This window comes from Equus quagga, chromosome 4 (genome assembly GCF_021613505.1).
Source record: "Equus quagga isolate Etosha38 chromosome 4, UCLA_HA_Equagga_1.0, whole genome shotgun sequence".
Classification (NCBI taxonomy): Eukaryota; Metazoa; Chordata; class Mammalia; order Perissodactyla; family Equidae; genus Equus; species Equus quagga.
Window position 1 is genome coordinate 90,971,167 of NC_060270.1, and position 13,289 is coordinate 90,984,455.

General features: G+C 33.8%; 1 protein-coding gene across 5 annotated transcripts in view; it reads right to left on the minus strand.

The window, feature by feature from the left end:
- Positions 1–13,289, minus strand: part of ORC4 (origin recognition complex subunit 4) — a 76,606-nt gene that overhangs the window by 24,423 nt on the left and 38,894 nt on the right. For all 5 annotated transcript variants that reach the window (XM_046659271.1, XM_046659274.1, XM_046659272.1 and 2 more), the window contains exons 2-4: positions 7,181–7,254; positions 4,285–4,361; positions 3,607–3,697 (exon numbers count right to left, since the gene is read on the minus strand). In XM_046659271.1, the coding sequence (XP_046515227.1) occupies positions 3,607–3,697; positions 4,285–4,361; positions 7,181–7,237 (225 nt within the window). In that variant the 5' untranslated portion in view covers positions 7,238–7,254. The remainder of the gene's footprint in view (positions 1–3,606; positions 3,698–4,284; positions 4,362–7,180; positions 7,255–13,289) is intronic.

The window sequence follows — 13,289 nt, forward strand, 5'->3', positions numbered from 1 at the left end:
AAACCACACTATCCATTATCTTTACCAATTAACTGTAGATTTTCAATTTTCACATTTCAGGTAGTTTGGCCAAAGACGGTACTTTAAATATACTATCATCTTATTTTTTTAATTTGAATTTACATAATTATACTAATGGTAGTTCTTGTCTAAGAATTACTAAAGTGGCACAAGTTAAACAATGCTCTTTAGCTCTTTGACTTCTCAATATTGCAGAAGGAATAAATTAAATTGTACCAAAATGGAACACCAAGTAGGGGATTCTTCCACATTCCAGTGAAGTCATGCTAGGTAAATGACTCCACAGCACCAGAACAGGGGTCTCGTTTAAGAAGTAACAACAAATGGATAAAGTGTCGGTATGCCAAGAATAATATACCCATTTTATTAACTGATAAATAGTATGCCTTAATGGCTGTCTCCTTCTTTAAACCGGAGTAAAAAGAAAAAAATGACATGAGTTTATAAAAAGATGATATAACATGAAAGAAAGGTAACAACAAGCTGATGAAAAGAGATTAATTACTACTGAAAATGTGTATTTTAGAAAATAAATGTTTTGAGCTATTTAAGCCAGACTTAAGACAAACACAAAACACCAGACTAAGAAGGTACATGACAAGTAGCTGGACAAGAAGGAAGGATTATTAGAAAATGAAAATGCAATATCATATCAGAAGAAGACGACAACAGAAGTGACAAAGAATAAAATCACATTGGTTATATGGTAGAATGCTGAGGGAGAAAAAGAAAAACATGAAAAGAGAGAACCAAGGAGAAATGACACAGAGAAATAAGAACAAAGGCTTAATAATGGGATACTCTAATCCTAAGAAAAGACAAGAAGAAATGAAACTGAAGATATACTGAAAAATAAAATTATTCCTTAGTGAAGTTCATATTAAGAGGGTTTGTATAATATCAGTTAATTTTATGATCAATGCTTAGATATAGCCTATGAATACCAATGCAGTAAGACAAGAAAAGGAAATGGAAGGTATAGATAGAGATAGGAAAGGAAGAAATAAAGCTGTCTTTGTTTGCAGATGACATGACTGTCTATGTAGAAAATACCAAGACTGATACTCAATTATAGCAAGGTTGCAGGATATAAGGTAATACACAAAAGTCATTTGCTTTCCTATTTCCTTGAAATATAAAATTAAAAACATAATACTATTCAAAACAGCACCAAAAAAAATTAAGTACTTAGGTATAAATCTAACAAAATATGTATAAGATCTATATGAGGAAAACCACAAAACTCTGAAGAAAGACCTAAATAAATGAGAGATAAATGGAGAGATATTCCACATTCATGAATGTGAGGATTCAATAGTTAAAAAATCAATTCTTCTCATGTGATCTACAAATTCAACACAAAATCCCATAACCTTCCTTTCTCTTTTATATTTCTGTGGTCTGGATGGCTTTAGTGATTTGTTGTGTTAACCAGATTGTTGGGATTTTTTTCCCTTTGCCTTCAACCAACTTTTCATTCTTTAGTTTCTTAAATAGACTGTATAGTAATATAGTTCATGCATCAAAAAGTATAAAAACCTATGCAGTGAAAAGTTTCCTATCCCTGTTCCTGTTTGCCTAGGTCCTACTCCCCTCAACAAATAACCCAATATTATTATGGTTTAATATTTCAAGGAACTTTTGGTCCACATACAAACCAAGAGAAATATGAACCTTTTTTCTCTTCCCTTTTTGAAATACACAAATTTTCCCTTATTCTTTTTTACTGCTGTATAATAGTCTACTACATGTATGGATGCACCACGATTTATTAACCAGTATCCTGTTGGTGGGCATTTATGTTGCATCTTTCACTATTAGCAAACAGTGCTGCAATGAGTAACTTTGCACATACATCATTTCTCAAGTGTAAATTCCTAGAAACGTTGCTGAGTCAAAGAGTACAGGCATTTGTAATGTGGTTAGATTTTGTCTAACTCTAGTGGTGTCAATTTACACTACCAGCAGGAACACGTGTGCTTATTTCCCCATAAATTCATAAATTTAGTGTGTTATCAATCTTACAGGTTTTTTGTCAATCTAATAGAGAAAATTACTATAGTTTTTAATTTACTTAATTATAAATGAAATTGAACATGTTTATAAGTTTAAGATCTATTTGTAGTTAATTTTCTGTGACTTTTCTATGCACATCCTTTGCTCATTTTTTCTATTGTTAATAGAATTATTAATAATTTAAAATATCCTAATAGCTCCAAAGCATATTAGTCACATAGTTCTCTTGTAAAAACTCTCCAAAACAGCACTGAAGTCAAACACAAAGGAAAATCATAAGAAAGAACTCAAAAATAAATAGTGGTTGTATAAAAGGAACGAGCATTATAGACTAAACCAAATTAAACATAAAGTCAAAACTAAAAAATTACTGTAAATATAATTATAATATAATAAATGTGAAAAATTCTTAAAAGATTAAAAAAGAAATTATCTAGATCTCCAGTCCCAATTTAGACTTCAAACAATACTGGAAATGGGTGATAATAGTAAAATCTTAAAGTCCTAATTTACTCATCTTTACATAATATACAGTCAACAGATACCACTTAAAAAAACAACATAATTTTACTTCTATCTTACATAATTTTAATTAATGCATAATTTTACTTCTACAAATAAAAAAAGTATGTTAGTGAGAACTCTAAATTTATTACATTGAATATAGCAGAAAACAGATTTTACACAGTCCAACTATTTAAAATTAAATAGTAATTTGTTCAAAGTAACAGCTATAATTGATCTCCTATATTGAAGAAGGTGAAAAGAGAATAAGGGAAAAAAACAAGAGTATTGTTTTTTGTCCTCTCTTTTTTCTTTTTGAGGAAGACTAGCCCTGAGCTAACATCTGCTGCCAATCCTTCTCTTTTTGCTGAGGAAGATCGGCCCTGAGCTAACATCTGTGCCCATCTTCCCCTACTTTATATGTGGAACACCTGCCACAGCATGGCTTGCCAAGCGCTGCTATGTCTGCACCCGGGATCTGAACTGGTGAATCCTGGGCCGCTGAAGCGGAACGTGCGAACTTAACTGCTGCATATTGTCTGGGGCTGGCCCCAAACAAGAGTATTTTTTTGAGGTAACTACGCAAATATGATAAAGAGGGAAAGAAGAAGAGACTTCTAGAAGATGTGAGTGTACATATGAAAAAAATTGCTTGCGTTAGGATTAAACAATAAACAATAAAATAATAGGGAAAAAAAGAATGCATGGTATGATAGTTACCTAATCTATGTGTAAAGAATAAGTGATAGAACATAGATAAAAGGCACAAGGTACATGCTCAATAAATGTTACTTTGCTTTTTCCACTGGCAATCACTAATTCTTCAAGGACAAAAGATCATGATGGAATGAACATCAGCTAAAAATTTGTTACTGTGGGGAAAAATAAGGTGAAAAAGATATGCTAAACTCAAATATGCACCTTAAAGGTTTTACATGTCTTCTACGATGAAAAAAAAAAGCAAAATGTTAGTAACAAAATAATGAAAAACATTTTTGATGTTGTTTATAAGAATCATCACATGACTACCAAAACAAACACACACCACAAATCAACAGCTTTTACCATGGTCTTTCCTGATCCTCGGGGTCCAATAATGAGAACAGAGTTACTTTCTCCATAGATAGCAGTTCTTTTTAGCAGCTCAATTAAGTGTCTGAAATGACATAAATAGGCCAAAATTTAAAAAGAAAAGCTAGAATAATTTGTTAGGTAATACTTTTTAAAAGCTGAATTTGAATATGCACAAAAAACAGGCATTCCTCTTCTCTCTCCCTCTGCGCACTTGACTTATGCTCTAAACAGTCCTACACAGAACAACACAGAAGAGAGTGTAGGCCAATACTGATTCTCTGGAAACCTCAAGAGGAAACAAAGTAAGTTTGAAATATCTTGGTCTTTATGATGATATGGGACAAGGGACAAGGGTGGCAACTCTTAGGATCTTTCATTCCACAGCTGGCTGCTGAGTATTAGTGCAAGAAGCGAAGAATTCTCTCCATAATATGAGATAACAGAAACACAAGACACTTTGAAAGTTAAAGGGCTTTCTCATTATGGAAATATTTATATCTGCTCTTGTTTCATTGTATTCAGAATTTCTATACACAAAGTAAAATTTTTTACCGCAAAAAAAAAAATGTTTGTTAGCCTTGTTTAAGATCTAATTTGTATATGATAATTTTTGCAAAACCTAAAGGGTGTAGACTCAGAAGGAAATATGAAGGGGACAGATAAACTTACTTATATTGTACTTGTACTCCAAACAGGTTACTATGTAGACTCTGATGACAAAATCTTTCACGTAAAATTCTTTGTACCTGATGAAAATAAAGTGAATAAATATAAATGAAAATATTACATACGCAATCAAAAATGGATGAGAATATACATTTATAGCAGAATAAGGTATTAAAGAATCAATTCAACCCTTCCTAAATAACTTGTCTTCAAGAGCTCTGGCACCATTTTCATGAGTTGTAAAATTAAGTTCTTTTTACCTATCTCAAGTCCCAAAGAAAGGATGAGAATTTAGTTATGAAGGTTTCAACAAGAGGGAAAATAACTTATTTTTAGCTACATCAGTAAATTGAGGGATGTTTTAATGGACGTAAATGAATAAATACCTCATTTTGTATAATGTGTCAGCCAAGGAACAAAGACAGAAGAGAACCTAATAATGTTATTTAATCTAATAATGCTCATGCACCACACCTCAATCTCTAGAGACCAAGACATCTAAACCGACTTAACGAAAGCCCAGTTAATCTGTACCTGTCATAAAAGCCAGGATTCTGAGGAAATAAAAGAAGTTTAAAAGTACATATAGTTATTGAGGACCTATTAGTTGCAGAGAACAATACTACTAAAAGACCTTGATCCATGTCTAAAAAAACCAGTGCAGATACACTGGAAAGGCATGACACATTAGAAGCAACCTGCAAAAAAGCAGTAACTCAGCATATAAGGAAATGCTCAATTATATGGAAGAAATCACTTCATCTAGGCTATAAAATCAGGAATCGTTAGGATGAATTAAGAAAAAAATTCTTGCAAAGAGCTACATTTTGAGTTTGGCTTAGAATGAAGGGCTTAGACTCAGTTGTAAAAAATTATGCCAGACAGACAATGTAGCACATTCTTTAAAAAGATGGACCATTAAAGTCACTCCTTTTCTGCATGTGCTGCTAATACAGAGGTCCTCCAGGGATAAAACCCTTTAGAGGCTGTTTCAGATTTGGCCCTATCAGCAGAAACAAGAAGCCTCCAAGATTAGTTGCTTCTCTCAGACTGACAGCATGGGACTGATCCTTCACATACCAAAGAGATAAATCTCAGTTCTCTTTACACGTAGCAGAGGCTAAGCAAAGCAAACGATTCACTGAGAATCCATATTTATTGTTATAGAGGAAGTGGAAAGAGTAAGAGGATTGGTGCCAGAAGAGCCAATTATATGAATTTTGAAGTTAGCCTTTTCTAAATTTTAATTCTTTTATCTACAAAATGGAGACAATAATTCTTGCAGGCCTGTTTTGAAGATTAAATAAGGCAGCTAGCACTAACATAATATTGGTATTGTACAGGTAACAGCTGATACCTGTGAAACACTTCAATGAGAGTATACACTCAATTAATCACAATGTGTATTCCACTACCTAGATAAGATGACTAGAAATCAAAAGACAAACCTCAGTCCTTTTTGTTTTTACACTTCATTAAAGTCTATTACAGAGGAAACAACTATGTATAAAATATAACAGAGGGATAAAGCGAAGTAAAGCTATAATGACCAGTCAGAGATTCAAAAATTCCAAAGTGATCAGAGATGCAGATTAAACAGGTGTATACATATACAGAAATTAATTATGCTGTACATGGAAGATCTGTGCACTTTACAAAGACATGTAAATTATACTTCAATTAAGAAAATTTCTTTGGAACAGAGTTAAAGTTTCCTTCAAAAAGAAAGAAAGTAAGGTCTTATAAAAGGATGGCAATAACATTCAGTTTTGATTTAAAAAAAATGCAGCCTGGTCAAGCCACATAAGTATCATGCCCTTTCCCTGTTAGACTCATTGAGAGAGAGACATACAGATATATCCTCAGCATTTGGAAAACAGCATGCACTTAAGAAAATATTAGGGGCCGGCCTGGTGGCACAGCAGTTAAGTTTGCATGTTCCGCTTCGGTGGCCTGGGGTCCGCTGGTATGGATCCCGGGTGAGGACATGACACTGCTTGGCAAGCCATGCTGTGGCAGGTGTCCTACATATAAAGTGGAGGAAGATGGGAATGGATGTTAGCTCAGTGCCAATCTTCCTCAGCAAAAAGGGGAGGATTGGCAGATGTTAGCTCAGGGCTGATCTTCCTCCAAAAAAAAAAAGAGAAAATATTAAACATTCATGATAAAAACATTCAACATACTAGGAATATAATAGAACTTCCTCAACCTGATAAATGGCACCTACAAAAACCTATAGCTAACAACATACTCAATGGTGAAAGAGTGAATGCATTCCCTCAATATCAAAAACAAAACAAGAATGTCTGCTCTTGCCACTTTTATTCAATATTGCACTGAAGGTTCTAGCCAGGGCAATTACACAAGAAAAAGAAATGAAAGGCATCTAGATTGGAAAGGAAGAAGTATAACTATCTCTATTTGCAGATGATGCAATCATATATAGAAAATCCTAAGGACTAACCTAAAAAACTATTAGGACTAATAAATGAGTTCAGCAAGGTTGGAGGATACAAGATTAATACACAAAAGTCAATTGAATTTAGATACACCAGCAATTAACAAATCAAAAATAAAATTAAGAAAATAATTCCACTTAGCATCAAAAGGAATAAAATACTTAGGAATAAATTTAAATAAAGAAGTATAAAACTCTGAAGATAATATTAAACTAAACTGAAATCAGACCACATTTAGGAAGACATGAGTAAAGTTAGGATTCCAACTATCCAAAGACTTACAAAGGATGAAATTAAGAAGTAGCATGAGACAGTCTCTCCTTGAGAATGGAGAGCGATTCTTCACAAGTGCTAAGGGGAGAATTCAAGTTGAGATGACTATTTCTCTGATCACTTTTGCATGTTAACAGACCTTGAAATTAATGAAAATATATACTAACCTGTGAAAGGCACTCTGAATGTTTTAAGTTGTTGCTCTTTGATTTACGACTGCTCATTTCAACAAATTGAAATCCTTAAAAAAAAAAAAGTTTAGCATGAATATAATAAAGACTATTGGTTTAAAGAGATTAAGAATTTGCTTTTATAGAATCAAAATAAACACAAGTTTCAAAATGTGAAAAATGTCCAAATTTCTCAAACTTTAAAAATTCTCACTGTCTCCTTTTTGCATAAGTACGAGCTCATTTGACACTCTCATACCACACTTTGTATGGTTCTTACAGACAACTACTCCTACCTTTTCCTTCAATCTACCATTGAACTTCTCTTCTTTGCCTTTAAAAGAAAAAAACAAAAAAACCTACGAGCTTCTTTTATATAGAATGTTTCTCTCCGAATCCATCCCACAGGATCATCTCTTCTAGAAAGACTTCACTTTGTTGTGCCACTCATCAATCATACACTGTCATTAGAGCCTCTTCTGTGAACATCCATAAGTGCTTGTATTTCTCTCGATCCATACTCGAATTATACTAAACAAAATTGTCTGTTTAACTGACAGTATCCCCAAATTGAGGTATTTTAAAATACCAAGCATTTTAGCATAATGTCCAAAATAAAATTGGCAATGGTAACTGGAATGAAAAATATACTAATGAAAAAAAATTGGAAACTTTTGCAAAATTCTCCTTGAGGGCAACACACTCATAGATAAACATCTTTTGCTAAAAGATCTAATTTTCTTACTACTGATTTCCTACAGGAATACTTTATTAGTCACGTAGTAATAGCTTCAGTAGTGTTTACTTATGCACCAGGAATTCTTACAAATGCTTTGCATTTATTAACTCATTTAATCCTCAAAAAGATCCTATGGAATATGTACTATTATAATCCCCCTTTAAGATTAGAAGATACAGAAAGGTTAAGTAACTTGATCAAAATCAAACAGCATGTAAGTGGCAGAGCCAGGATTTGAACCCAACCAAGTTATACTTGGTTCCATATAACTATTATACATATACTTATAAGTGTATATACTTGGTTATATATAACAAATTGTTACTTAAGTCAACTATTTTTAAAAAGTACAAATTTCAATAACTTGAAGGAAGATCGGTCACTGTAGCAATATTATATTTTACATTCACATTTATTAACCTCACATACTGACAAATAGACACCAACTCTTCGAATGCAGTCTTCTTCTCTGGAAATGCTAACAGGACAGCAGGTGAGCAAGGCCTTGACAGATAGATACCAAGTGAGCAAATCTGTCTCCCCCTTGCTGTATAAGCCAGGCAGCCAAGACTCAAACCCCAAAGGGCTTCTAGCTCTAGGCTCCCAAATTGGAAACTCAAGAACAGAGTACTCAACTAATGTCTAGTCACTTAACCATCTTCTTTCTTAGGAGAAAAGTGGTTTTCTCACTGCACTAGGGCACCTTTCTAACAGCCTTTTATGTCTACATTAAGGTATCTTGCTTGAGAATCTTTACATTATTCTTAGTCATTTTAATTTTTTTCCCTCAAATGAGAGGGGTGTGTGTGTGTGGGTGAAAAACCCTTTTAGCAACATGAAATGATACCCTCACTCAGGTTTAAGATACACTTGATTGTGAAAAAAGTCTACAAGCCAAGATCTGAAATCACAGGAAACCATGGAACTGACCCCTAGACAATAAGAAGGACTGAACTTTTAAAAAGTGGAAGAAAGCTTTTGCAATATGCCCTATTGTTTAGAACTATATTAACTGTGTCACAGTATTACTGGAATTAAAATAAATTTTCCCCCATTTCATGCATTAAGAAAATATTGCTCAGAAAAGCTAAGTAAAATGTCTGAAGTTCCAAGGTAGGTGTCTAATCTGCCTCCTTGCATCAAATATAATTCAGGTAAGCTATGAAAAGCATGCATTTTTCTTCATTTGGGGATCATTCATGAAAGAAACAAACACACTACTTCAGAGACTAACCTATATAAATTCTGACTGTAAATTGTCTTAGTTAAAAGGTTAATTTTAACACATCTTGCCCCTCCATGTACTAGGCAAATCTCCACTCTATATACCAAAGAATATTTTAAATGGTTATTCCAATATTATAGACAAAAGACAAGCTTCAGACTGGGAGAAAATATTTGCAAACTACTTATACATAAAGAATCTTCGAAACTCAACAATAAAGAAACAAACCAATTAGAAAAATGGGAAAAAGACATAAACATTTCACCAAAGAGGGTAGATGGATGGCAAATAAACACATTAAAAGATGTTTAACATCATTAGCCAGTAGATAATGCAAATTAAAGAAACAGTGAGACAGCAATACATATCTATTAAAATAGCTAAAACAAAAAAAGAGATGACAGCAAATGCTGGTGAGGATGCAGAAAACTGGATTCCTCATACAAATACTGCTGAGAATGTGAAATTGTACAGCCACCCTGCAGTTTCTTAAAGAACTAAACTACACTTAGCATGCAACACAGCAACTGTACTCTTGGGTATTATTAAGAAATAAGAGGGGCCGGCCCCGGGGCCGAGTGGTTAAGTTTGCGTGCTCCGCTTCAGCAGCCCAGGGTTTCGCAGGTTCAGATCCTGAGCATGGACACGGCACCACTCATCAAGCCATGCTGAGGTGGCATCCTACATGCCACAACTAGAAGGACCCATAGCTAAAAAGACACAACTATGTACCAGGGGGCTTTGGAGAGAAAAAGGAAAACTAAAATCTTAAAAAAAAAAAAGAAAAGAAATAAGAACTTATATTCAAACAAAAACCTGTAACACAAATGTTCATAACGAGTTTACTTGTAATAGTCAAAAAAACTGGAAACAATACAGATGTCCTTCAACAAACCAGTGGAGTTAAAGAAACTATGAAACATCCATACATACAGGGGAATATAAGTGAACAAAAAAAAGCAATGACTGTTAATACATGCAACAACTTGGATGGATCTCAAGGGCACTGTGCTTAGTAAAAAAAAGGCCAATCTCAAAAAATTACATATTGTATGATTCTATTTAAATAACATTCTTGAAATGATAAAACTATAGCAATGAAGAACATATTCATGGTGGCTAGGAGACAGGGACACGGTTGAGGGGTGAGTATGACTACAAAGGGGATGCAAGAGGGATTTTCTTTATAATGATAGAACAGTTCTATATCTTTATTGTGGTGATGGTCACACAAATCTATACAGGGGATCAAGTCACAGAGAATTATACAGATACACACAAATGAGTGCAAATAAGAACTGCTGAAGGGGCCGGCAAGGTGGCATACTAGTTAAGTTTACACACTCTGCTTCAGTGACCCAGGGTTTGAAGGTTCAGATTCTGGGTGTGGACCTACACACTGCTCATCAAGCAATGCTGTGGCAGCATCCAATATAGGAAATAGAGGAAGATGGGCACCGATGTTAGCTCAGGGCTAATCTTCCTGAGCAAAAAGAGGAAGACTCGCAATGGATGTTAGCTCAGCGTCAATCTTCCTCACCAAAACACAAACAAAAAACAAAAACCCTGCTGAAAACTGAATAAGTTAACTGTTAAGTCTAGTTATCAGTTTTATAGCAATGTCATTTTCCTGGTTTTGATATTGCACTACAGTTAGATAAAATGTCACCCTTAAGAGAAGCTGGGTGAAGGGTTTACAGGATTCTGTGTACTATTTCTACAACTTCTAAGAGTCTATAATAATTTCAAAATAAAAAGTTGAAGGAAAAAATTCTAATTTTATAGTTTTTTTCAAGTGCTTAATGATCAAAAAAGGTGATTATTGGTGGTACAACTAAATCTCTATTATTTGCAAGTAGATTGTTGGAATAAGTTGGCTTGAATCTCTCCTCAAATTATACCAGTGGATCCTGGGACTCCTTCTGCTTTCTATACTATGATTTTACTTACTATTCTGAAATAGTAGGACTAGACATAAAATGTAAGAAGGGCTGCATGTCTATGCATGAGTAAGTGACTACTCATGTTGGTACTAAATGCAAACATAGGTGACTGCAATTATTTAGTTGCAGATTTGGTAGACTCTACTATTATTTACTCATACTATTGCAAAGAGCAGTGAAACAGGTAATCCCAAGGAACAGCTTATCCTCGTATTACTCCTTTAGCTTCCATACTTGCTGTATTATTGGTTTCCTGTAGATTCTTATCTGAAATTATGTTTTGCTAGAGTGTATAAACCTAATTTTTCAACCTCAAAGTTCCAAGTAACAATTGCTCTATTTCATCACCTAGAAAATTTCAACCCAATCCACTTTTGTCACTAGCTACCTCTATCTCACTTTAGTTCACCAATATTTCTTGACTGGAAATCTATGACAGCTTCTTTATGGGTCTCCAAGTCTTGTCTCCATTAGTGATACCATTTTGACATAAAAACCACTCAATTTCATCTCCAACCCTCCAAATTCTAAATTTCAAATTCCCTACCACAATTTAAAAGGAAGTTTCTGAAAGACTAGTTCCCAGTTTAACTCATTAGCTCCTTCTCTTAAAATTCTGCCTGGAACAATCAACAATTCTCTGTAACCTGCCTCACTCGAAACTAAGGTCGTAGTCGAGATATTATTTACTCCAGAATACTTTTTGTGACACCTTTATATATTCCTACTCTGAGAAAAGTCTGAGGGTTATGTGTTACTCAAGTGCTTTCAGGATATAAGCTATTTTTCTCCTTTCACAGAACTTAATCAGCGCACAGTGAGGTAGCTAACTCTGTGTTTACTTATCTGTTTGGTCCACTCGACCAGAGGCTCCTAGAAAGAAGGGCTCAGAAATTATGCTATAATTGTATCCAAATAAACTAGTGCAATACTGGCATACAGTGATTTTCCAAAAAATATTCGGTAAATGAATAAGTGCTAGACAGTGGAGGATGTCCATAGATAAACTAGCTGCCAAAAAGGAACCAGGTTAGGTTAACTTAACTACTTAGCCTAATTTTAACATTTTGAATAACTACATGCCATAATTCTCAAAAAAACTGCCCAATATAAAATAATGTTATATATAGAATAACAAGTTAACATAGGAAAAAAGAATAAGTTAAATGTAGTGATTTATTTTATAATTTAAGTAAAATATATGCAGCTTAATATTATCATGGTAGCATCACAGCAACAGAATTTCAAAATGTTTAAAATACAGGTAATTTGTTTAAGAAATTTATTTCTTGTAACAGAGAAGTCAAGAGCTTAACAAAAGATAAAATACATGAAAATTTTTTTACAGATTACTATTTTTTTTTAAAGATTTTATTATTTTTTTCCTTTTTCTCCCCAAAGCCCCCCAGTACATAGTTGTATATTCTTTGTTGTGGGTCCTTCTAGTTGCGGCATGTGGGATGCTGCCTCAGCGTGGTTTGATGAGCAGTGCCATGTCTGCGCCCAGGATTTGAACCAATGAAACACTGGGCCGCCTGCAGCGGAGCACACGAACTTAACCACTTGGCCATGGGGCCAGCCCCTACAGATTATTTTTAAACCAAGTTGCAAACCTTATAAAGCTGAAAGTCTCGCGATTCAAAAGAAGGTAAAGTTAATTGTCTTTAGAAAAATTTTTGTCTTCTTATAATCCTGGATTGATAGCTTGATATGAATACAGTTTTTTAAAAAATATCAGTAATATATTCTCTTTCCTGGCATTAGACTAACATTTTATTTATACTGTCTTCAATTAAGAATTTGGAAGATTAAGAGAAATGCTTAAAATGAAGATTAAAACTAGTAGTCAAAATCTACACTTTTATTTATTTTATTAATAGACACCAGTACTCCAATTATCTTCCATTTCGTGACTTATAATTTTGCCCTGGAGGAACACTCTCTCTACTCATTTCAAACCTGCAGTCACTGGATGCCAATTTTAGCGTGTCTGAAAAACTGGGAAAAACAGACTTTAAATCTATTACTGAACATATGAAAAAGTAGGGTTGAAAGGTTTTCATTTTTGAAATTAAACCAGAAAAAGCAAGAGCAAAGGAAACGAAGATGAAGGCACCATAATTTTTCTAGAAATTTAATTTTTTCTTAGAAAGTAAGTCACAAGTGATGAAATAAAAGAAATATTTGAGGACAACTACT